The 26,432-nt window shown below is 43.0% G+C and overlaps 1 protein-coding gene and 1 long non-coding RNA gene across 7 annotated transcripts in view; both read right to left on the reverse strand.

Moving 5' to 3' along the window:
• Positions 1 to 1,994: 1,994 nt before the first annotated feature.
• TBC1D7 (TBC1 domain family member 7) overlaps positions 1,995 to 26,432 on the reverse strand; it is a 151,153-nt gene continuing 126,715 nt past the window's right edge. The window contains exons 1-8 of one of the 6 annotated variants that reach the window (XM_082413415.1): positions 22,228 to 22,410; positions 20,723 to 20,842; positions 19,591 to 19,671; positions 15,569 to 15,756; positions 11,693 to 11,830; positions 5,235 to 5,380; positions 3,827 to 3,956; positions 1,995 to 2,791 (exon numbers count right to left, since the gene is read on the reverse strand). In XM_082413415.1, the coding sequence (XP_082269541.1) occupies positions 2,705 to 2,791; positions 3,827 to 3,956; positions 5,235 to 5,380; positions 11,693 to 11,830; positions 15,569 to 15,756; positions 19,591 to 19,671; positions 20,723 to 20,834 (882 nt within the window). In that variant the 5' untranslated portion in view covers positions 20,835 to 20,842; positions 22,228 to 22,410 and the 3' untranslated portion in view covers positions 1,995 to 2,704. Of the gene's footprint in view, positions 2,792 to 3,826; positions 3,957 to 5,234; positions 5,381 to 11,692; positions 11,831 to 15,568; positions 15,757 to 19,590; positions 19,672 to 20,722; positions 20,880 to 21,886; positions 22,151 to 22,183; positions 22,413 to 26,432 lie in introns of those variants that run through there. The other 5 variants (XM_082413412.1, XM_082413411.1, XM_082413413.1 and 2 more) reach the window with 5 other exon arrangements.
• LOC309638008 lies at positions 14,935 to 15,561 on the reverse strand. Its single transcript, XR_014250947.1, has 2 exons — positions 15,143 to 15,561; positions 14,935 to 15,087 (listed from the first exon to the last, which is right to left on the reverse strand). It is a non-coding gene; the product is annotated as an uncharacterized lncRNA (long non-coding RNA).

The following is a 26,432-nucleotide window of genomic DNA, read 5'->3' on the forward strand; positions in this document are numbered from 1 at the left end:
AGACTTCATTCCACATTCTGCACTTTCAGGGAGGAAAAACTAAACCCCCAGTCACAGTGGGGAGCTGATGACCACATGACGGGGCCGGTAGAAGCCCAGGGTGATGCTGTAGCAATTCAAAACGAGGCCAGCATGTCTCACACCCAGAACAAAAGAGGATGCAGGCCTTTAGAGCTCTTTCCACACATCGTGTGATTTGAGGGTTGCCCACAGTTTTCAGGCAAACTTTCCGTTAACAACAACAACAAAAGCACTTCATTCTAATGAACCCTGACCTCATTTCCTGAAGTGGCCTCAGACACGTACACACAAGCCTGCGTATGTACAATCTGTCAGTTTGACTTGTCATCAGGCAAAAGCCACACACACCCACCCCAACCTTCCCTGCCCTCAGATCTAGAGCTTCTCTCACCTATGTTTAAGGCGACACTGTAAAGAAGGAAGAACTAGAAACTCAACTTAGTAACGTTAAACCCCAGTTTTCCAAGGCAGGGGGAGAACGCCACATGTTAGCCACCATAGTTTTGGCCACAACCGAAACCCTGGGTCTCTGCAGTATCCGGACAGAATGTCTCGAATAAAGGGAACGTGGGGCCATCAGGAGCTGTGCTTCTCACAGCAGGCAGTGAGCAGAAACATCTTCAAACTACTGCACTCTCAGTAAAATACAATTCTGATATTGAAATGGAATTGGATCCTCACCTACTGTGTCCCTACAGCGGGCCTTAAATTCCACCCAGATGGAGCCGTTTAGTCGTCTGATAAGGAAAACGTGTGATAATCAGATTGACAAAACAAGAAGACCCAAGGCCCACACCCTATAGCAGGCAAGGTTTTACCAAACAGGGTTTGACAGAATATACTGTACTTGCAGAATATTTAACTTTCTATCCCGCAGCAGTAGGGCGATAGCCTTCCGTTGTGGCTCACCTGGACCCTCACCAGAATTTTAAGCGGAACTCCAGCCCCTTCAGCCCCCTCCCCGCCAGGTGCACTCCCTCCCGCTCCCCCCGCCTCCCCCCTGCTCTGTGAGGCCTGCCCCTGCTTCTCCCAGTGCCGAGGTGGGAGCCAGCAGGAGCACCGACCTCGGGACCACCCTTCCTGCTGACAGGCTGCTCATTCTTTTCTTCTTTCTGGAGTTGGGATTCACTAACATCACTTGACCTTATAATCTTTATTTTACCAAAAAGTTGTACAAACTTTTATGGTTTGTAACGGTATGTGGCTCGTAAATTAGACAGAAGTAAAGCGCTTATGACTTGGGTGAATTTCACGTAAACCCCGCATTCACTCACTAGGTAGCGGACAAGTGCGGCAGGAACTCCTTCTCGCGCGCTTTTGCTCACATCCCCTACTGGATTCAGAGTTCTTCGGGGCAGAGGCGATCACTGGACAAATGTAAAGTATTAACTGTAAGCACAGTTTGCTTTCAGAAGTTTTCTTACGAGTGTATTTTTGATTTAAAAAAATTAAGTACTCTTGGATATGTTACTTTACACACGTGCCAGCTGGTTTCAACAACTCCGTGTGCGCTGAACTCTCTCAACAGCTATTTTACACATTAGGCAGGGACTGAACTCTCAGAGTGACAGCTCCGTAATTCCATCGTCTCCTCTTTTTTGGGCGGAGGGATGGGGGCGTGGAGAATCCAACTCACCACTCGGGCTCCTGCAGGTCTGACAGCTGCATGAATCAGTTTCAAACAAAGGGCCCCGTCTCACTCGCCCAGCTCAAAGCCTGCAACTGTCCAACCAACAGTTACCAGCAGGGGAGGACACGGCCGGGGTAGGGGGGTGGGCGTTAGCTATTAACCTGAACCTGCCCTTTCACCCGTTCCTATTCCGGTGGCAGAGTCCTCCCTGATGTTCACCCAACGTTTAATGTCCCATCAAGAAAAAGCATGAGTGCAGCAAAATATCAACAAGTCCTCTCTTAGCAGCTAAATTTAGACACATTTTGTTCAGTAATATTTCACTCCAACTGGCACAAAGAGAAAAAAAAAAATGTAAGGCCTTTATTTAACCCTATTTAGCAAGACAAAGTCTCAGAAAGCAGATTTAGATTTCAGAAGATTTAGAAAGTCAGCTTAGATTTCAACAGGTACTGTATCAACAAAAGCCGAATCTGAGTTGTCAACATAAGGAAGTTGTTCGTCATTCCAGAAATAGACCTTAGAAAGTAACTAGCTTGGTGCTAAGTAGAGAGGAGCAGGGCAAGCTTGGTTACACCCTGCTTACTCAAGCACCCACCCACCCTGACTCAACTGCTTTACAAGCTGGGAGCTATTTTCAAACAACCCTTTTAAAATGCTATTCAGAACAAGTTCCTATTGTATAAGCACAGGGGACTATATTCAGTACCCTGTGATAAACCATAACGGAAAGGAATATGAAAAAGAACGTATATATATGTATAACTGAATCATTTTGCTGTACAGCAGAAATTAACACATTGTAAATCACCTATATACTTCAATAAAATAAACTTTTTTTAAAATGCTATTCAGAGTTGAACTCTGTAGTTCTGTGTAATCAGAAGATGCCATTCCACAACACAGCAACTCCAGGTATCTTAAATAAATTTTGCTGGGAAAACAATTACACTTTGAGCAGCAAAGTGAGAACCCTATTATCAGTTTAGTAGATCATGTCCCAGAAAAGCCCTCTGGGCAGGCCTGGCAGACTGTCCACAATGTCAGGAATGTTCAGGCGGAGTGGACCGGGGTCCCGCAGTGTTTGTGCCATAAGTCGATGGCCTTGCTCACAATCGCATCCGAGCTGTCCTGGGGGATCTGTGAACAAGCAAACCGGTCTCTGAAATGTGTGTTTCCGACTTCAGTATCTCCCTCATTTTCACTCTGGTACAAATCTCATTTCCACTGGAGTTTTCACCATTTTTCAGAAAGTGATCGCATAGGAGGCTACTGCCAGGATCTGCTTCACGCGCCACCTGAGGTCACAGGAGCAGTCGTGTCATACTGCCTAGGGTCGAACCCTGCACTGCCCACTACTTGTGGACTCCTGGGCAGGTTATCTGAGCTCCCTGGGTTCAGATCCCCGTCTCTAAAATGGGGCAGATGATAGCCGCAATTCACAGGGCTCTTTACCGGGTTACATGAGGTAATTCACAAAAAAATACTTAGCAGTGGCCCTGGCACTGTGAGTCACTAATTATTACAACGATGATGGTTCTTTGATCCAACATACATTCACTTAGTACTTATTTACCGGGCCACTGTTCAACTGTTAACATTGACTGATTAAAATATATAGATTTGGGGTCCAGTGAAATTCACTCACACCTAAGTCTCTTTACATCCACCTCTTTTTGCCTGGTTAAGGGTGTACTAAGATACAAAGACAGGGAAAAACAGATTCATTTAGACCCTTTTCAACATGCTCTAAGTTTGCATTTCAGCACATTAACAAATCCAACTGGGATTCTACCAGAGATAGCAACAGAAATGAAAGGACTTACAAAATCCCTCAAAACATCAGGTTTCCTTTTCCAGCAGCAAAGATCACTCACCCTAAAGTAAAGATCCCACCTCTTCCTTTTCTTGACAAGCCTCCTAGTGGTCACATCAGGGGACGCGACTCCAGCCCCAGGTGCACACTCTCGTGGCGACTCGCTGCTCAGACCACTGACCCCACAGGACTGGACTACCACCCACAGACCAACTTGAAACTTTTTCTGGGGAAAATCGTTTCTTCTGATGTAAAACTACACTATGTCTCTGAAATGATTCAATGCAATAGAAAAATCTGGCTTGCTAAACTGACCTCCTTTCTAGATTCAAAATTAAAATACAACAAAGTACACTTACGTTTTCCAGAAACTTTGTTATCTTCTCTGCACTGTGCAGTGCCATTACTTTTATTTTAAAGGTTAAGAGAATTTCCACAGCTACAAAAACTAGTATCTTACAGGATCCACTTATAACTTTATCCCAAACCCTGCAAAATAAAGATATAATCAAATTACGAGTTTGAAGTTTACGTTTATCTGAACAGCTCAAATTTCAAAATTAAATCAAATTATATTTTCTTTTAAGTACTGTCGTCCCTCGGTATCCCCAGGGAATTGGTTCCAGGAGTCACTTGCTGTGGATACCAAGATCCGTGGAGGCTCAAAGTCCCTCGTGTAAAATGAGGTGGTACAGTCAGCCTTCTGTATCTGCAGATTCCACATCCAAGGATTCAACCAACCACAAATTATAAACACAGCACAGGATCAGCTGAATCCGCATATGCGCATCTGCGGATACAGAGGGCTGAATGCATGAGCTTCAGAGAAGAGCTATGAAGAAATCATCATCAAGGAAAACAACACAGATCAGCCATTTGAAATCTATTTCAGACACAATCAGCAGTGGAAGGAAAAAAGGAATGATCGCTAGAAAGTATCAATATTTGCTCTGCTAGGAATTGACCAGTATGCCAATTCCCTAATGTTTCAAAACTGACATTTTCGGGCAGCAAAGTCCTAAACCAAAGCTTAGATTTTACTAACATTTTGTAATGTTAATACAGTCATTACGTGGTAAGGAACAACAAAAGCAGCAAATGAAATGATAAATTCAATTTCATTTTCCAGTGGTTTAAATTCCTTAATTAAGGAGTCAGTTATTGAATATACTCTAAAATAACTATTCTGATAACTCCTATAAACTCTTACAGTTGGTAATTATTCTATACATGCCAACTGCATTGTCTTGTAATGTCCTCTGTATATTTACCTTTCTCCTCAACTGCAAAGTTGTGGATGGGGTGGTCCAGGACACCGAAATACCCGTAACACGTCTGAAGCTGATGGAAGAGTTGAGTTTGAGTCTCAAGTCTCTCACTGCCTTCAGCTACTTTAGAAATAAACATTTTCCCTAGGACCTGCTCCATTTCTGGAAAAGCCCACATGCACTCCTGGAGACTCTTTCGTACGGGAATACTGAACAGCATCGAACACGTTGAGGGCCTTCAGTTTCTCTAACTGTATGTTCTAATATTTTTTAATATTTATATTAATATGAGATATTTCTAATGTTTCTAACTGTATATATAATAAGCAGAATCATGTGTTGTTATGTTAGCTGCTGGAGAAGTTAGCATCAAATGATTGTATTGTTCTAAAGCAAATTTATATTCCAAGATGATCACGTTAAAAAAAAAAAAAAAAAAAAAGAACACAGGATTTTTCTGCCCCTGAGCCTGCAGTCCGTGTTTGAAGGAAGCACTTGCCTCTGTAAGCTGGATTCGGGCAAGCAGCCGGCGAAGCACCTCTTGAACCACAGGTCACAGGGCAGCTTGGACACCGCAGAACTCGCCTTCAGATGACCCAGCAGTCGGCTATCTTCCAGGTTCAAGTATTGTTCAAAAGCCTTTGGCTAATGATTAAACAGCAAGAGATTACTCAGTTCCTGTGACATATTGTTACCTGATCTTACAGCCTGTGATGAAAAGGTGTACACGCTGAACACAGGAAATGCTAGAAAACAAAGCTTCAGACTCATTTAAGTCACCAGTGAGGCAGCAGTTTCCCAGGTCAGCACTAACCAGAGCAACCAACCGTCCAGGACTAAGGGGTTTCCTGGGACAGTCCCGGGCTAAAAGGAACAGTTAGTCACCCTAGTTAGTCCTAATTGTGCTAGCCAGATTCGACAACCTGAGACAAAAGTCCAAAGCAAAATTCAGTTGCTCTGGGGAGCTGAGAAAGGCCCGCGTTCTGGCTGCTCTAGGGCAGTAGGTTAGACGTTCAGGGAAAGGACAAGGGTACGGCCAAAGAAACAGAGCGGGACTAAAGCGGGGACAGGGAACTAGGAAGAATGGAGATGAAAAGGGCCCAGCAGTCACTGATGCCACCTACGCTGACCCACGTGGAGCGCACTCTGCACTTGGCAGGGAGGGTCAGACAACAGGGACGTCCTGAGGAGGAGCTCTGTCCCCAGCAAGATGTGCACAAGAATTCCGGGGAGGCACAGGAATAACACAGGGGGAAAATGCTCCGGGGTTCCGTCTGGCAGCCTCTCCCATGTGAGGTTACACAGCAGCCAACACTAGAAGACTGGGAGCTAACAAAGCTGGCTCCCAGACGGGTTTGCTGTATTTATAGGGTTCTCTGGCAAAGCACGGATCCTAAGGTCAAACCCTCAAGTCTGTACTCTCTATCCAGAAGGGCACAACTAGATCCCATATCACCTGGCCAAATGCAACTTTTTTTTTTTTTTTTTTTTTTTTTTTACTAAATATCTGCACCGCTGTACTTCTGCCAAAGAGGCAATTCATAACCCTTACAATGTCCACCGTAGCCAGACACTGTGCTACATATATAGGGAAGGGAGTAAAAGGTAAGATAGCTTTATTACAGTGTGTTATAGTTAGCTCTTTGCAGCTCTCTCAACCAGGCTGGAAGCCCCTTGAGGGCAGGGATGATATGATGGGAATAAGCAGAGACAATGGGCACATCCAGGTGGGAATCCTAACCCCTACTTAAGAAGCCAGAAGGAGTTTCCCAGGAGAGCTGACGTTTGAGCTGGCCCACGACGAAGGGACAGGACTTGGCCAGGCAAAGAGGGCCACGTAGTAATATCTGGTCCAGCTTAAAGGATACATATCCCTAAATAAAGAGAGCTTCTAAAAAAGGAAAATGCCAAAACCTCTATAGGAAAAAATGCACATGGCTCTAACCCATATGAAAAGATGCTCAACCTGGCTATAATAAAAGAAATGCGACCTGACGCTACAGTGAGGTACCCTTTCTCACCTATCATGCTGGCAACAACACACACCAGGCTGGCGAGGCTACAGGGAAACTGGTGTTCTCATCTGTTGATCATGAGGATGCAGAAGGGCATGAGCTCTACAAAGAGGAATCTGAAAAAAACCTAGCTAAGTAACATATGCCTTTACCCCTCAATCTAGTCAATTCATTTCTAGGAAATCTATCCCCCAAATATACTGGCAAATATACAAAAAGATACATGCACAAAGCTATTCACCTGTTGTAACAGCAAGAGACTGGAAACATCTCAATTAGCCAACAACAGAGGATGGGTTGAATAAACTAGGATGGAGTGCTACGCAGCTGTGAAAAGGAATAAGGAATGTCTCTATATACTGCTTATGGCATAATCCCCAGCATATATTATGTTAAAAAAAAAATAAAGCAGGGTGAAGAAAAACGTGTATCAGATGCTACTGCTAAATCTAAGAGGGTGAATATAAATACATATCCATGTGTGCTTTTTTTTTCTTTTTAGTGCAAGATGACATTTATACTGCCTGAAATTTTTAGGACACAGCAAATGGTAGAAATGGTAGATGTGATGATTTTATTTATATTTTACTATAAAACATTTAGGTTATTTCCAATATTTCCATGACCCTCATATACTTACTTTTAAGGAAATAAAGCATACCTCAACAGAAGGCAAAACCTGACAAGAGATTTAACCACCTTGAGAGGAATTTATATTAAACTTAGGAAGAGGCTGCTAATAGTGTTTATTAAAAGAAAAAAAACCTTCGGCTTCCCTGGTGGCACAGTGGTTGAGAATCTGCCTGCCAATGCAAGGGACACGGGTTCGAGCCCTAGTCGGGGAAGATCCCACATGCCACGGAGCAACTAGGCCCGTGAGCCACAACTACTGAGCCTGCGCGTCTGGAGCCTGTGCTCCGCAACAAGAGAGGCCGTGATAATGAGAGGCCCGCGCACCGCGATGAAGAGTGGCCCCCGTTTGCCACAACTAGAGAAAGCCCTCGCACAGAAACGAAGACCCAACACAGCCAAAAAAATTAAATAAATAAATAGCGTTCCCTTTAAAAAAAAAAAAGAAAGAAAGAAAGAAAAAAACCCTGTCTTTAGGACAGCTTTTAAAAATTATATCAATGGCAAGGAAAGAAAACTCACTCACTTTAATGACTAAACACAGTTAAGACTGAGATGGCTTAAAGGCAGTCTGATCTGAAGAGAACAACAGAGACCTTCCATGTCACACCACTGAAGCTGGCCTCTACTCTCCTTGGCAATCAGAGGCCTCGTCAAAGAGAATTTCCAAAAGCTTGTATGGAGAGGAAAGCTGTGATGTAATCCTATAAATCAGAACACTACAACATAAAGGTGTCGTCGCCAGAAATATTCTTTTCTTTGGATGTCAAAAGCACGTCACTGGCTATCATGTGCACATTTCCCCAGGATTATGAAACAACCTATGCTTCGTGATAACAAATTTGGTAAAACCACAAAAATTTGAAAAGATGACAGACAAGATTATAGAAACTAACAAGAAGCTAGGCAGACGAGATCTAGTATACAACAATAAAAAATTTTAAGCTGGACTAAACAAGGTTTAACTAAAGACAACTTTTTTTAAAACCTGACTTTAAAAGTTTAAGTCACACACACAAAAAAAGTTTAAGTCACTTGATGGCTAAATCAAACAGCAACACAAAGGAAATTTAGCTTTTCTTATACGTTCAGAACTTTTAAAAAAATTTGCAACTATAAAAAGCCATGTGCTCGGCACTATAATGTACATGTGAAAATAAACCCCTTTTTTGAAGATGGGGAAGTTAAGGTTCAGGGGACATGGGGACATTAAGTATCTTGCCGATTCTAAAATTCATTTCTTTAAAAAAAAAAAAAAAAAAGCTCAGGCATTTTTGAAAAAGAACAATAAGAGGGAAATTTCCCTACCAGCTATCAAAATATGCTAGGAAGTTAAAGTAAGTCATATGGTACTGGCCAGGAAACAGATAAATACCTTGATAGAAAAAAAAAAAAAAAAGGGAGTCCAGAAAGAGATAAATATATACATAAACCTAGTAACATGATAAAGGTGGCATTACAAATCTGTGAAAAAAAGAATGAACTGACAAACAGTATAAGTGGTAGTTCTACTACTTATTAACTGTGTGGCCTTGGACAAGTTAATTAACTGCTCTGTGCTTCAGTTTCCTCATCTGTAAAAACAGATGTGTTAAGATGAAATAATTCATCAGTAAAGCAAATTTAGTCTTGGTTGGCATGAATCATGTTCTCAAACTGTTACCCAGAGCAAGGAGGAAGAGGGCAGTGGGGTACTGGCTGAAGCTGTGTTGCAGTTAACCACAAAGGGAACAGTCATGTCTGCGTCTGATACCAGTCACAAAGGTAAGTCCTTCACAAATTAAAGGACTAAATTTTAAAATGTTCAAATATTTTTAAAAGTTAGAAGCTTTTTAAAAACTTGTTTTTAAATCTCGGGATTAGAAAGGGCTTTCTAACTAAGACACAAAACAGTAAAAGAAATACTGATAAATCCAACTGTATCAAATCTTTACATATTTACACAACAGGGAGAAATATTTTCAGAGAAAATATTTAACTTATTAACAAAGGATAAATATCCAGCATATAGCAATAATTCTTACCAAAAAAAAAAAGGAAAGACAGAAACAAAATAGAAAGGTAGACAAATACGATGACCAATAAACATACCCAAAGCTGCTTAACTTCACTCAAAAATGAGGCAATGGATACTAAAATGGGCTACCATTTCACTATCAGATTGGCAAAATCTTAAGAGAGTGATACTATCAAGTATTGGCAATGGGGTGGAAAACAGGAAATCTCATAAACTGTTGGGGGAAGCGAAATTGGTACAACTTCTGGGTAAGTAAACTGGTAGTTAACAAATTTAAATATGTCTCTTGCAATTGAGCATTTGTTGTATAGGTAACCCCCCCTAGAGACACACGCACACATACACACGTGGGAACACATCACGTACACGGAGTGGGGCTGTCAGCACGGAGTCTTTACATTAAATTAGGGCAAATTCTTACCAGAAAATACTATGAGAATTTTTTTAAAGTGGTTCTAAATGAGCGACTCTCAATCCTAGCCTCATTTCAGAATCACTTGGAGTTTTAAAAAAGTAGAATTCTGGGGCCTCAACCCTGAAGATTCTGATTTTATTGGTTTGGTCATTTTTAAGAGCTCACAGGTGGTACTAATAGGAAGTTAGGGCTGAAAACTACCTATGTGTACTGACATGGAAAAGCTCCCAGACATTAAGTTTTAAAAAGAACTGTAGGACCGTATGAACAGTATGATAATACTTACATTTAAAAAAAAATTATATATGTATATGTTATATACATATACACATACACACACACGTGTTCATGGGAATGCACTCGCATCCCCATCCATTCCAATGCACATAAAATAGTCTAGACAAATACACACCAAGCTGATGACAATGCCTACGACTTAGAAAGTGGGGGAGGGGAGGTGCTGGTGCAGGTCTATGACGACACTGGATTCATCTGGATTACTTAATACTTCGAGAATGTATCTGTTACTTGTGTTATTAAAAATAATGAATTTTTAAACAAACTATCAAAATGCTACTGCATTTACTCCAATAAGAAAAGCTAATTAAATCACAGTATGATTCGGACCTCTTGATTTAATTAGGCAGCTAACATTTCATTTACATATGCTCCAATGCCATGCTTTATTTTTATAGAAATTAAGTGAATTAAATTTCAAAATTCTAAAAATCAAATTTTACTTAATGCAAGTACATAAAAAACACTCCTGTTCAGTGCTCTGGGAAGCTGAGGGCTGAAGAGTCTCGCCGACCACCCTAACGGACACAGAGCAGGGATGGATCTCCAGGGCTCGGCTGACCTGTGCCCCGCACCTGACCCTGCGTCCTGTACCACGGTTACTGCTTTCAACAGAATTCCAAGTGAAACAATTCAATGACTTAAGAAAAAAGACTCGTTTTTATAAAATGAGGGAAAACACTGGGCAAAGAGAATGGCAAAGGACCGCTGGCTTGTGCTGATGACACAAGCGCTGGTCTCTGGATTCCCAAGTCAGAGTGTACAGACCACCAGCTGCCTTCCTCACAAACAGAGTCCCGACTCTAATGTGAGATCACAAGGTGCCCGGCTAAAACGAACCGACCACACTTCCTAGGCTCCACTGCAAACTGGGGCGGCCTGGTGACACAGTCCTGCCCGCCGATAGTCATGCAGAAGGCAAGTCTGTTAAAGGGAGACAGGCGGGCCTGGCTTGTCACTTCTCCTCCTTTGCTTTCGTCTTTGCCTTTCCTTCCTGCCTAGAACAGGGATGTCACGGCTGTCACTTCAGCATCTGTCGTGTGATCACGAGAGGAAGGATCACACCTGAGAACGCTAGAACAGGAGGACAGGAGCCTGGGTCCCTGGCCGTACGATGGCTGTGGCACCAGCCCTGCGCTGCCTTGCCTCCAGACTTCTGCTTACGTGAGAGAAGACAAAGCCTCTGTTACTTGGGCTTCCCATTGTACACAGCCAAACTTAAACCTTAGTACAGACGGGTAATTCTAGCTAAAGTCAGTGGATTCTGGATCAAGATAAGGAATACTATAGAGCGGGGGGTGGGCAAGCTACAGCCTGCAGAGGCCAAATCCAGCCACAACCATGCTTTCATGTATTTTGTGTGACAACAGCAGAGCTGTGTGACTGCAACAGAGACATACACACCTAGCCCACCAAGCTGGAAATATTTACCATCTGGCCTCTTACAGAAGGCATCTGCCGATTCCCACCACAGAGGGTCCACGCATAATTGCAGCAGCACCAGGAGGTAAAGGCCATTTCCTGAGGACCCCCATTACCATTGCTCACGCCCTCCCCAAAACAGCCATAACATCATCCCTCACCAGCTGGGGTAGAAAATCCCGGTACTTGTTATTCAGTTGGTTCACAAAGCATCGGGTGAGCCAGTAACAGTCAATGCCATCTTCCACCATCTCTTCCATGGCTTTAGCAATGGCAAGAAATACTTCATCTTCTGGCTCCTGCAAGATTAATAATAATAACTCTCAAGAGGGAGGTAGAAGAGAGAAATACAGAATTCTTTAATAATAATGAAGCCTTGCTCCCTAGATTCTGAAGGACCTGCAATAAATCAAAGTGGGACCAAGAGCACACAGTCCATCACTAAAAAGATGACCAAGGGGAGATGAGGATGAGTAACCAGAGGAATCGGAGTCAGCGCTGCTTCTGAACACTCAGGTTTCAAGCTGAACATTCAGAGATTTTCCAACTTCTAACATTAAGGCCAAAGAGTCAACACAAACCCTAAGCAAGGGCTGACTCTACACCCAGAAGTATTCTCTGCGCTGGAGGAGAATTCCTTTCAAACAGAAGTGATAAACAGCAAACAACTGGAGACCTCTGTCAATAATTTGCAAACATTAAATGACCCCAAAAGGACTAATAAGCATTTTATTTCAAAGCATTCATACATAGCTTTAAATTTTTGTTCTATCTTTAAGCACCTGAAAAGCTGAAAATGCCCCTAGAATCAGAATTTTAGGACTCAGAAGAATGGCATTTCTCAAACCTTGTGTCAATACTCAGAACATGAAAGCAAACCCTCAAGGAAATTTCAAAAGAAATCTCATAAAAACTGGAATCCACTTGAAAAAGCTGTTTTCTAACACCATCTCTTACACCAAAAGCTTTACGTTTTCATCTAGGATTTAACAGCTGAAGGATTTTTAACACTGAAAAGAAACTAAAAAGTTTCCTTCTACTCCCCTAAGAAGTCCCAAGTTAAAATCAAAATACCTGTTTTAACAGAAGTATTGCATTTCAGGCCTCCTTTCCACTTATTAACATTCTACAAAATGTCCAGAAGAGCAGAAAGCCTCCTTTCGTGGACTCCCACCCGGCCCTGGGCGCTGTGCTGGGAGCTCCTGAACCTGGCACCTCAGTGCTGCTCCCAGTTCCTCTGAGACACAGCTAAGAGGACCAGCGCCCTCCAGCCGAAGTCAGTTTCTATGTGCCCAGCCCTGTGCCGAGCACTGTCACACAGTCTCATTAAAAGATAAGGAAAATACAGCTTCTAGGGCTTGGTGACCAAGGAGACTTGAGCCCAGAACAAAACTTGGACAGCATGTCAGCCTGAGGCCACGGTACAGGTGCCTGGACCTCAAGCCTGGAAAGCTGAGCGGGGATGAGGTGGAAACGATAACCTATCATTCTAGATCTCTTGAGCTAATGGATAATCTAACCTAACTTCATATACAGTTTAGGAACTTGGGTAGTACTATCAGCTAACTGCATTCTGCCAACGGGAAATAAAATTTAAAGTTTGAGCGTTCCAACTATTTTCAGGAATGTTCTCTCTTGATAAACTTCATCAAAGTGGACGACCTAAGATTTGCCCATGGGACCCAAAGCAACCTCAAAAAGAAAGAACACGTCGAAGTTCAAACTGCTGTGCTGGCAGACTGCAATCTGCAACAGCCACCAAAAAAATTACAGAACAGCACAGTTTGCAGGCAAATCCCTCTTCTGAACAATTCACTCTGTTTTAGCCAAAAGTTAAAATGCTTAGAGCGAATTGCAAGTTGTATTAAAATAGCCAAAGCCCAAGAGCTATAGTCATTACTTTGCCTGTCCTCCTCCACTCCCCCTCTTCCCTTTATAAACAGTAAGCAGTCCAAGTAACCAGAGTGAGCAGTTTGTCAAAGGTGAAACCTATAAAGCAGGCTGGAGCCTGTGGGCCTGAGGCCAAGGAAGGGTCAAGGCCAAGGAGGCAGCCAGTGACTTCGAGGCCTGTGCGGCCCGCAGGCCAGGGCCAGAGAGGCGGCCGGCCACGGTGGTGACAGACAGAGGGACGAGCAAAGAGATAAATACAAATAAGACGAGGCTTCCATTAGCCTCACTGCAACTGCCAGAGAAGGAAGCTGCAAATATAAAAAGGGTGAGGGCTAAATGAACTTGGGATATTAGAAAGGACTTGGCAGCTTTGGCATTAACTCAGGGTCTTTAGTATAGAAATAGATAGACATATAAACACACAGGTGTGTGTATATTTCCTAGCTGTCTGCTGAGAGGGCCTAGAAGCAATGACACACCACAGACAATGAGCATACCTAGCGCCCTGTTCTTGGTTTCTAGATATAATACTCCAAAAAAAAAAAGCGCCTGATTCCAAGCCTGGGGTAGGGAAAGTACAAAATGAGCCTGGAATGTCTTTTTGTGCCAGAAAGTAAGAAAGTGCTCAAAATGATGGGAACTTGTCAAAAAGACACACAAGTCAGCTTGAAGGGGCTCCCGCTGGCTAAATATGGGACAATTTTAACATCAAAATAACGGTAGTAATGAATTATAGGTCACTGAATAAAAGAGGAATCTATAAATTCATACTGATATACATAAATGAGGGAGAAGGGAAAACTCTTCCTTACAGAAAAGTCAACTAATAAATGCAGAAGGAACGAAGGAGTTAGAAGATCACCATTTGGCAATCAGCACAGTAAAAACTGTTTCAGGCAAGAGTCAGTGGATTGATATTTACACAGTCTCAAAGTACCTCCCCACAAGTTACTTATTAATTACAAAGGGAAAACAGCAACCTTACCTTGAAGAAACCTGGCAGACACCACCTTAACCAAGTGATCAAAGTTAGCAGCAAGAGTAGTATCATATTTCTGTGGAATTTCTGCCAGAAACGCATAACTAGATTTTAATCATGAGGAAACACACAAACCCAAATTGAGAAATGTTCTACTGGCCAGTACTCTTCACAACTGTCAAGGTCATGAAAGACAGAGGAAGACTGAGGGACTGTTCCAGATTAAAGGCAACTAAGACATGGTAAACGTAATGCATGATCCCAGATTGGATCCTGGACCAGAAAAAGAACATCAGTGGGACAGTCAGCAAAATTTCAATAACGCCTATAGATTAGTTCACAGTATTGTATCACTGCTAATTTTCTGGTTTTGATAAATAACCAGAGTATAATTAAGATGTAACATTTGAGGATGCTAGGTGAAGGTATATGGGAACGCTTAACTCTTTATGCAACTTTTTTCTACTATTTTAAAATGAAGAGTTAAAACAGAAAAAAATTTTTTAAATCGTCAACAAATGGTAAGACTAGTAGTTGAAAGTTTGATAAGTTCTGAACCACAACTTTTATTGTTTAGATAAAGGGCATTATTGGGACAATTGGTCAAACGGGAATGGAGTCTGAAGATTAGATGTTAATACTATATCAATGTCAACTTCTTGGTGTTGATGACAGAACTATGGTCACCTATTTCGTCCAGACTATTTCGTCCAACTACTTGATGTATGTAAACTATGGTCACCTAGGGGAGTGTTCTCATCTTTAGCAAGTATACACTGCAGGAATCTGAAAGAACGGGATGCCGTGTCTACGTCTTATTCTCAACTGGTTTGGAAAAAAAATATGTATACATATATAGGAAAAAATGACAAAGCAAACATGGTGAAATGTTAATGACTAGGGAACCGGGATAGAGGGTATATGGGATTTCTTGATAGTATTCTTGCAACTTTTCTATAACTTTAAAATTACTTCAAAACAAAATTTTAAAACATTAGGGAGATTGGGTCAAAATGTACAGGGCTATGAACGTCTGGGAAAGATGTGTTGCTTTTATTCTACAAAGAAGAGCCACTGAAAGTTTCTAAGGTAAAACATAATGCAAACAAAGGCTGGCAGATGGAGCAGTCTAAAGTTGAACCAAGGGTCAAACAAAAGCACCACTGACCAGTGGAAAGGAGGGACTTCGAGGCAACTTCCCAGACTCCAGCCGATGCATGTAGAGATAGACTTCAACCTGAGGTGTGGCATCACTGATAAAGCGAATGACTTCCAGGGCGTGAAGGACATCGGAGTACTGCTCCTTGCGATACATCATCACCTGGGCATGGGACTCATGGTGTGGAGGCAAGATGCCTATAGAGACCCGGGGTGGGTAAAAAAAAAAAAAAGAGGGCAAAATACTGAGGCACCAATCCAAATTCCTCTTCTATGAAAGAGAATCCTGTGCAAAGCTGCCTACCACAATTAGACTAGAACTCACACAAATATTTAGTTACCGTATAGATTATCTTTTAGAAATTCACACTATAAATCAAATTTTAAATACTATCAATATTCGAATGGCAATTACATCACTGATATTAAAGAGAAATGAAACGACATCATAAAGCCTTTGAATAAATGTGCCACATAAATTCAAGATAAATCACACCAATTACAATAATGATTTAATTCAAGTTTACGGTTGTCAGCCTCGGGCCACCCTTAGCTGCTAAAGGCCTATCTCCAGTTGCTGGTGCTTAGCCCCTAATATGGAATTGTTCCCATTCCCCAACCTCCACAATTCATATGTTGAAGCCCTAACCCCCAATGTGACTATATTTGGCAACAGGGCCTTTAGGAGGTAATTAAGGTTAAAAGAAGTCATAAGGTGGGGCCCTAATCCAACAGGGCTAGTGCCCTTATAAGAAAAGGAAGAGGCTGGCGTGGTTTCTCTCTGCCGTGTGAGGATACAGCAAACCAGGAGGTGACACTTCACCAGGAACAAAATCGGCCAACACCTTGATCTTGGACTTCCCAGCCTCCAGAACTGTGAGGATATAAATTGTTATTTAAGCCACCCAGTCTGTGGTATTTTGTTAAGGGAGCTGTAGCTGACAACACAGCCCCCTTCATCTTAGAACCACCACCAAGTGGTCAAATCCTTTTCTTCCCCAACGACTAAAACTTGCTCAAAGTCCTAAAAAGTCTCTCTTTAGGAGGAAATAAAATCTCTAATTTTCACTACCAAAGTGACCTTACATTACATTTCAACGCCATTTTATGGTCATTAATATATTTAAACATGATGTCTACTCATTAGACTTTGGGGCAAGAACCACATTTTTTTAAATACAAACAAATGGCATGGAGAAAACACAGTGGAAAGAGCACTGGATGGGCCTTCAGTCAACTAGTCCCAGAGGTGTTAACACCAGGATGCTCAAAAATGTCTCTCCGGGCACTTGTTTCCTTATCTGCCAGAGGCAGGAAATGGGACGGGTAAGCATTTCACCAAATGTTCTCCGCAGAACATGAGCCCCAAGGGTCTTCATGAGAAAAAGGGTACCAGAGTCAAATAGATTTGGGAAGTGGTGACAATGAAATTAAGGCTTTAAGTTTTGCCATAAAGAAAAACATCGGGGCTTCCCTGGTGGCGCAGTGGTTGAGAATCTGCCTGCCAATGCAGGGGACACGGGTTCGAGCCCTGGTCTGGGAAGATCCCACATGCCGCGGAGCAACTAGGCCCATGAGCCACAACTACTCAGCCTGCGCGTCTGGAGCCTGTGCTCCGCAACAAGAGAGGCCGTGATAATGAGAGGCCTGCACACCGTGATGAAGAGTGGCCCCCATTTGCTACAACTAGAAAAAGCCCTCACACAGAAACGAAGATCCAACACAGCCATAAATAAATAAATAAATTAATTAATTAATTAAATAAACCCAAAGTTTAAAAAAAAAAAAAAGTAAGCTGAAATATTTAAAAAAAAAAAGAAAAGAAAAACATCTTGCTTTATTTACCCCAGCCTCATTAAACTTCATGAAACTGTATCGTAGCCCAAGCTCCAGAGTCAAAGTTCCTGGGTCTGAAGTATAGCTCTACAGTTAACTGGCTGGGTGACCCTCAGCAACTTACTTGATCTTCCTGTGCCTCAGCTTCTCCATCTGAAGAACGGGAAGAATAATACCCATCTCACACAATTGTAATGATGACTAAACAAATTAACATACATAAAACACTCAAAGTACATGGCACATACTAAGCTAGTATAAGTGTTATTAGCTAGTACACTTGACTATGGATCTCTCTTTGGTGCAAACTACCACAGATCCAGTATTCTAAAGAACATTCTGGGAAACATAACTTGGATGAGCTCAGAAGACTAACACAGTGGGAGGTTAATGTTGGAACCAAACTCCCAACATAGCGTGGCAGCTCTAAATCTCAAGTGCCTTTTTAAAAAATTAATTAATTAATTAAATTACAGCTGCCTTGGGTCTTTGTTGCTGTGCATGGGCTTTCTCTAGTTGTGGTGAGCGGGGGCTACTCTTCGTTGCAGTGCACGGGCTTCTCATTGCGGTGGCTTCTCTTGTTGCACAGCACGGGCTCTAGGCATGCAGGCTTCAGTAGCTGTGGCACACGGGGTCAGTAGTTGTGGCTCATGGGCTCTAGAGCGCAGGCTCAGTAGTTGTGGCTCATGGGCCTAGTTGCTCTGAAGCATGTGGGATCTTCCCAGACCAGGGCTCGAACCCGTGTCCCCTGCATTGGCAGGCGGATTCTTAACCACTGCGCCACCAGGGAAGTCCCTCAAGTGCCTTTAACGGCAAAAACAAGGGAGACTCACCTGTTAAAGCAAGCCACGAAAAAGAGGCGATGAACAGCCTGACAGGCCTTGGCACTCAGCTGCAAAGTACAACTGTCCATCTCACACTAATCCACTGGCGTTATCAGTTAATAAGACACATAGTCTTTCCCAGCAGATATAAATATTATCGACATTCCCATCTAAAAGGCACCCCTGGAAGGCATTTACTTTGATGGGCACTGGAAACACTAAGATTTTTTAAATGCTCAGGGAAAAACTGAGGTCGTTTTCACACATTCTCCATATTGTAACTGCATGGTGACCTATTAGAAAAGTGTACAAAGGCTGTCAAGATGCACAACGAAAAAGGCAACGCACAGTGCTTTCTAGCACGGCTTGCATTCCCTCGCCGGCTCCACATTACATAATCAGATTCGGGACTCCAGATTTTTCAGGTCCTGAAAATATAGTACATTTTGGAAAGAAAACAAGGTCTATAAATCTAGCCTAACTTCAAATGGGCTCTATAAACCTGAGCTCAAATCCCAGCTCTGCCACTTACAGGCTATAAGGCCTCAGGCAAATTATTTAGCTTCAGTCTTTTTCCCCATCGGTAAAACTGGGATATTGATACCTGCCTCACAAGGGAATTCCAGGATTATCCTAACTTTTGTTTTTTTTAAAAAAAAGAAAAGGAGGGTACTAATGGATGGGTATTTTATACATCAGCAGGCTCAGCAATAACAGAAAAAAAAATCCTTAGCTCAAAAGGCATGCTGCCAGTCACTTCGGGCACCTAATACACTTTTTCTTCCACAGAAACTGAGCAAGACTGTTTTTCCTTCTTCTTCGGCCACTCTTCACTGGAACTTATTCATTTGTGCTTCTAGGAAGTAAAAACTCTTCAATTCCTTTTTTGATTCTGACAGCACTCCTTAGGAAGTTATACCTCTACAGCTGGGAGTCGCAGACTAACAAATCAAGAGCTAAACCCTAGGAGTTAATTTAGCTCAATATCCTCATTTTACAGATGAAAGAAAAAAAGGAAAAAAAAAAAAAAAAAGGCTTAGTGGCATCTTCTGGAAGGTTACCAAGCTGACAGTAAAGCCCAGACCAGTTCTCCTTTTTCCCAGCCCAATGCTCTTCCCACACCTTCTTTCAGGAAGGTGCATCACTGTCTCTTCTAATGTCACCTGACACTCAGAGTGACACGCAGTGGACTGCCTCTGAAGGTCACCTTCCTCCAGGCTTCCAAAGTGAGTGGTGATTCAGGCTCCCGAGGTTAGACCCAGTATTCAGTAAAAGGCCTAAAGAAATCCTCCTTTTTCTGACTGATAAGATGCCAATGATCTCTTCATTCAACATTTTTGAAGATAAAGCTTCCAACTCTTGGAAATCATACCTAGAAGCACCTTCCAGACCAATGCACGGTACATGGACGGAAGCGGGAACCTCTGACTAAAAGTACAAAGTTTCTCAATATCTAGAGGAAGAAAAAGAAAAAAAAAACGATTAGATGCTTTTCATGCTGATCACAATAGGTAAAGATGCATTTCATGTCTGAAAACTGAAAGTATAGTAAGACATCTCTTCAGAGGCAGGCTGTTATACAATCAGCAAATCTAGGAAAGGTAACACTAGACTGACTTCCAGCCCAGGTGTTCCAACTAGCTATGTATTTATTTTTTCCAACTAGCTATTTAAAAACAATTAGTGTTTCACGGTGTAGGAGATGCATTTTGCATATATTACTACATTCACTATAACATCAGCAGTAGTTACTATTTATAGAACTTATTTCATTTATCCACATCGCAAGCTTGTTGGGTATTGTTTTAAAGACACAGAAACTGAAGCTCAGAGCAGTTTAGTGCCTTGACTAAGTTTACATCGCCGGTGAGTGGCACAGTCAGCCTGCAAATCCCCACATTCACCAGTAAGCCACATTCAACCATCTTGGGCCTCAGTTTCCCTACTTGTCAAGTGAGAATTATAATACTTAAAGCAGACTGCCTAGTGAGGATCAAAGGTCAGGTGGGAAATGTTTTTGAAACTTTAAAACACTCTATGCATTTAAACTACTGTTTTTAACTATGGCTCAGTTTATTCCACTTTAATTAGCGATAGAACAGACCTTATTATGACTGGCTTAGAAGAAATAAAAATGTCAATATATAATGCAGTTTCAGTATTTCCATAAAAGAAAATCATGGCAAGAGTTGCTGCAAATTTACCCAGAAGCTATGATGACACCTCTGAAAATTGAGAAAAGAAAATACATGGGTCTAATAAGAGAAAAAAATATTACTGACTTCTAAAGAGGCCTTTCAAAAAGGTCTGGCTCCAACTCAGTGAAATATAAACTTGCAAAATCCTTAACTTCTCCCAAAATATACCATTCTGCTGCCATCCTATCACTAAAAAAATACCGCAGGTAACCAATACCTCTGGACATCTTTAAAGGTAACATTTAATTTCAGAAGATCTGGGAATGACTGAGAACCAATAAGGTAAATTTAACTTATAAAACTCACCCAGACAGTCATCTTTTAGGAGAATTTCTAATGATTTCTTTTCTTCAACTCCACGAAACCCCACTTTTTCATAATATACTGAACGGAAGTTTCTCTGGGAGTCCTCAGTCATGTTTCATTCTTGGAGAGACAGAATAGGGAGCAGAAAAAAGTGAGCCTAGAAACAAATTAAGAATTGATGAAAAATTTAATGATCTTCTCCAACTTTTCCATGAATCTGATACACTATGATAAATGGCCTGCCCTTGCATAGGACTCAGTATTAAACCTTCCCTTTTACACAACCCTAACATCACGTCACCTTTGCACCTTGGCCGAAAACCAAGAGGTAAAACAAAAGTCCTCTGAGCTGCTAAAACAGACGGCACAAGGTTCATGCCTTAGCACTCCTATTTTACTTAGGAGAGAACCTAGCACAATGGTATATTCTGCAGCCGTTATACATGTCCAAAGAAAAAAGTTACTGAAATAGGAAGACAGACAAAATGTCATGCAAAAGGGATTACCAAATATACATGATAACTGTTTTAAAATTTTTTTTTAAATTAGACTATTCTGAAATGTTAACAATGGTTATCTTTAGGCAGCAGGATTCCAGATGATTTTAATTTTCTTTCTTTGGCTTAGCTGTCTTTTCTAAAATGGGCATTTGGTAAAACAAAAAACTAAGTTATAAAAAGAGTAAAAAAAAAAAAAAAAAACCACAAACCCAAGTTCCTCACTTAGTTTTTCCTTTAAACACAATTCTATCAAATGTAATTGTCAAAATTCAAAACCCACAACAGATTAAGCATTAAATTATAAACCAGAAGAGGGGCAGCAATGTAGCCAGTTGACAAGTGATGTCACAGAGTTGGAGACAAAATAACGACTTAGAATCTGGCATCAGAACTCAAAAAGTTCGTTGGTCTCTGGTTCTTTCACAATAACCTTCAGTAGACTGAAGGCAAGTTATCAGGAAAAGGTCAAATTAGGTTTGTGTTTTAAGAACAAAATGGATGTAATGCATTCTCCAAAAAATATAGCACTACCTGCCCCAAACGCTTAAAGCGTCGGTGCAAAGAGTACAGCCCTCAGGTTTTAGAAATTCTGAGGTGTCCCCAGGGACTAGGGGAGGGTTGAGTTCTAGACAGCCAAGGTCTTCCTTATTGACAAGATACTCACTGAGACGATTCGGGCACAGGAAAGAATAGAATTCGTTTAGATTGAGGAATTCTACAGGGTACTGAGCTCTTAGGACCAAACGTGTTTTAAAAGCAGGATTCCAAAGCATAAAAACACCAAATAAGGTGGGATTTATTTAAAAGCAGCATCCAAACAGCTGCAAGGCGATTCGGTGGCTGCCGTCTAAGGACACCATCCTCTGACTGCAATGCAACAGCAAACGCGTCCTCCGGGAGGAAATAAAGTAAGTTTCCTTGCTGCCCAGCAGCGCCCACCTGACGGGAAAAGTAAACGCACCCTGATCCAAGACCCCAGGTCCCACTCTCCCTATTATGCTTCACCTCTAGTAGTGGAAACCACACCCGGGTTCAGACTAAGTGGTCCGGGGAGGCAGCGGAAACCTGGCCCGGTGCGCTGACCTGCCGACCACCCAGGGCCGGCCGGGCGGAGGGAGACGGCTGGACACCCGCGCCCAGGAGATAAAACCCAGCAGCCGCGGCGTCCGCCGGACGTGACGTCAGCTCCGTTCCACGGGGCGGTGCCGAGAGTGCGCGTGCGCCGAGAGCATGCGCGGAAGCTCCACCCACGCCGTGGGGCCGCAGACTCTGCAACCCAGACAAGGGAAAGCGGGATGCAAGTCAACCTAGCATCTCAAGCGCCCCGCCCACTCCCCGCACCAGTCTCCCTGCTCCCCCTACTCATTCCTGGTCTGGAGAATCGCGACTACCTTACTCCCGCTGTCCCGGGCGGTGAGTGCCCGGGATGCTCTCCCCAACCCTACCCTGGAGGTGATCGCAGACCCCAGGATGGAGCTCCTTAAACTGTCTGCGGTGGCAGACCCCTGCTTTGTTTTTATTTCTTTTTTCCTGGTATGTGGAAATAAATGACCAACCAAATGAGAAGTGTAAAGCAACTTATTGAGAATTTGCAGTACGAGAGAGTCAGCCCCACTATCACTTCTATTTTGCCAGAAACTCAAAGGCAGGCAGAGGAGGGGAAAGGTTGATAGTGGAAAAAAAGGGAAGGCTTCAGGTGTGCCCTCGTCGGAGGCTGTTGGCATGGGGAAGCTGCAGGTAGAGGAGAAGCCGGGTGTCCTATGTGATCCGTTAGCCACATCTGGCTTTCGCTGGCTGGTCCTAAGTTGAAAAGCAGGTATACAAATTAGGGAAGCTGTAAGTTATTAATCAAGTCCAGGCCAGTTGCTACAGTAGTTATTGTTCCGCTTCCTGGGTTGTTTCTACAGCTAGCAGACAGGCTGGCTTCCTAGGCTGGTTTTTGTACATAAGGGGTTGTTTTTCTAGGCAGGTTGTGGGTCCGTTCTATTTTCATATATGGTCGACCAGTGTCTGTATATTCAGCCTCTCAGTTAAAACACTATAAATTCTTTGAAAACTGAAGTTTAAAAACAAGATATACAAGCCCCAACTTTTTAGACTCAGCAGACAAAATTACTCTTTAAAATAGCTATTAAAGTTTATAAACACTTTCTCTGCTTACCTTGTTACAGACCAGCACTGGTCTCAGGGACAGCCCTCTGAGCAGCACCAGATGAGTAGGTTTTTAAGCCACTTGGGTTTGAGAGGAACTGTCACCAAGCCAGGTTTGTTTTGTCCAACGCATAGCAAGCCAAACGCTGAGACACCAAGGTTTGCAGCGAAGAGAGGGAGAACCGTCTCAAATCGGCTTCCCTGAAAGGCAAGAGGCTTGGGATACTTATGGGCTAAAAAATAAAGAAGCAGGGAGATCAGAGTCATGGGAAAGGTGATTGGGAAAAGGTGTGGGAAGGTCATTCTACGCAGGTGTAACTAAGCTACAGGCCTTTGCACGTTCAAAAGATCACCAAGCAGACACTCACGCATGCCCAGTTGGAGGGTTGGTGGTCCCATCCTGTCTTAACCAGCTCAGCTCAAACTAGACACAGCTGATTCCAAGTTCCTGCAAAACAACTCGGGCAAACATCTTACTGTTACCGAACGCGAGTCCCTGTGCCCAATGCACAGTGAGCCCAGCAATACAGAAATGTCAGAGTTTGAAGCAGAGAAAGGTTTATTGCAGGGCCATGCGAGGAGACCGGTGGTTTAAAAACCCCTTTTACAGGAAAGGTGAGGGAGGGCTGTGGTTAGTTGTTGAAAACTTCTTGACGTCCGATCCTTTGTTCTTGCAGCTGTCCGTGTAGATCAGGTCATGGTCAGATCACGATGTTCCTATAAACCTCCATCGAAACAAATGTTATTCTCTGTTCTACAACTTTTAATCTAAAGGTGTAATACTCTTAAAGGTAACAAATCCTGTAAGCAAAGCAACATCAGTACCCCTCATTTTACCTGGTCAAAGTCCTAAGGCTCAACTTTCACCCTCTGAGGCCCAGGTCCTGACTAAAAGGAGGGGGTCCCTGCGTGGGCTGGGTACCCTGGCCGGGTGCATTCGTCCAGCACCCGGGTGTGGGTCCTCTGGCCAGTGCCCAGACTCAGCTGAGGAGGCAGGTCTCAGCTGGCAGCACCTTCAGGGCTGGGTCCCCAGACCCAGCCCCACCGTCATCACTGAGGGAGCCAGGCACCCAGCACCCAGCCGGCCCTCAGCCTCCTCAGGCCCCCCAAACAGGGCTGGGTCCCACAGACTGTGAGCCAGGGTGACCGCCACCACCAGGACCACTGCGATGCTGACCGTTGGCAGAGCGGGACCACTGACAGCCGTGCACTAAGGCCTTGCCCTTGCACTGACGGCTATGCACCCGCCCCATCCCCGTTATTTTATTGCTTAGGCCACGGGCCACCTGGAGGACATGCAAGCCTTAAAACGACCTTGATGAGTGAAGGCAGGTGAAATGGATTTGACCCATGGTCTCAGTACCGCCTAAAGAGGTCAGTTCAGTGATGGGAGCGGCTTCCCTAAGAGCCCAAATGTGTACAGAGCAGACCACACAGGGGCCAAGCTCTAGAGAGACTCTTAGAAATCAACACCACCAAAGTCAGTCCAGTTACGGTGTCAGTAGGTTTGTGGTGTAACGGCTGCACGGAACGTTAATAAAGAAGCGCATGATGGTTGAAGGCAAACATCTGTGCTTCTCCCCCCGATCCCGCAAACACCATCTTTACCTCTTCAGCACCGGGGTTCTAAGCCTCGCTTAGGCAGTGTTTCTTCACGTCAGCAAGTAGAGGTTTTCAAGTTTTAGCTTTCAAGAATTCCATTTACTTCATCTAAACCTTGGACCAGTCACTAACTTTACAATCTTCTTTTTCTTACCTTTAAAGTAGAACTAATAGTGGTGATGATCTCACAGAGGTATTGGAAGGATGAAGTGAGAAAATGTGTAAAGTTCTTGGCAATGCCTGGCACCTGACACAGTGAGGTTATGTGTGAATTGGCTGCTATTAGCTAAATGGTGACAGAACGTGGTTGCCTTTAACTGTCATTCACTGTGCTTTTTGATGAGCTGACAGACAATATTTGGAAGCTTCTAAGGGAAATAAGTCTCTTGGAGATGATTCTTAACACTGCAGCCAGAGTGACCATTTAAAAATGTCCTTCCTCTGCTCAAACTCCTGCAACGGCTCCCCATTTCACTCAGAGTAAAAACCTGTGTCTGCATCGTCTACCTCCTCTTACCTTATCAAATACCAGGGTCCTTCTCATGTTTGTCCTCTATGCCTGAAATGCTGTTTCCCCAGAGAACCACGTGGCCTAGTCCCTCACCTCAATTTTGATCAAATGTTCCCTCCAAAGTCCTATTCCAACCACCCTACCTAAAACGGCAAACCCATTACCTGAATCTCAACCTCCCCATACTCACCTCCACTTTTCCTTTCTTCCACAGCCCTTATCGTAATCTTAGCAGGCAATAAAGTTTTGTGAAACTGAATTGAAATAAGAATTTTAAAAGTCACAGGTGCCCTTTGTTTGAATGTATCCCTTGCTACCTTCACCCCTTAATGCCCTGTAACCTGACTACCCTCTGGTGGTTAATTATTCTTACTAAAATTATGGGAATAACTGCCCTGGTAGACAACTCACTTTCAAGATGGAAAGGGACTCAAAGGTCAGCCCGTTCCATTCAATGTGATGGGGCTGAGAGCTAGATTTCAGGGTATGAAAGCAGCACAAAGTGTTTAGGAATGGCATCACATCTTTTTAAATTCACCTGTGGTAGGATAGTAATTATCAAATACCATCAACCTCCACCGCCTGCCCCTCTTTTTTTAAGAGATAAGGCAATGGAGACCCAGTGAGGTTATAGCTCTAAGGCAACTGTCTTCATTTTGAGCAGCAAGCAAAATTAACATAGTAAAAAAAATCCATTAAAGCATGATTGGGGGAATATATAAATTCAGGTGATTGACATATAAAATCATACCTCCAAAACATCTGAAGAGGGACAAATCTGGATGGTGCCGGAGGCTCATTTTCTCCTTCATTTTGGTCATTTGGTGGAGAACTTGTTCAGCAGGTCTGAGTTGGCTAATCATAGGCAGACACCAGCTGCAGGCCCCCAGAGGCTCCCCTTTCTGACCAGGGAGCTTCCCTTAGTGTCATAGCAGATCTGTGCTTC

The sequence above is a fragment of the Balaenoptera physalus genome (genome assembly GCF_965194825.1).
Source record: "Balaenoptera physalus genome assembly, chromosome: 11".
Taxonomy (NCBI): domain Eukaryota; kingdom Metazoa; phylum Chordata; class Mammalia; order Artiodactyla; family Balaenopteridae; genus Balaenoptera; species Balaenoptera physalus.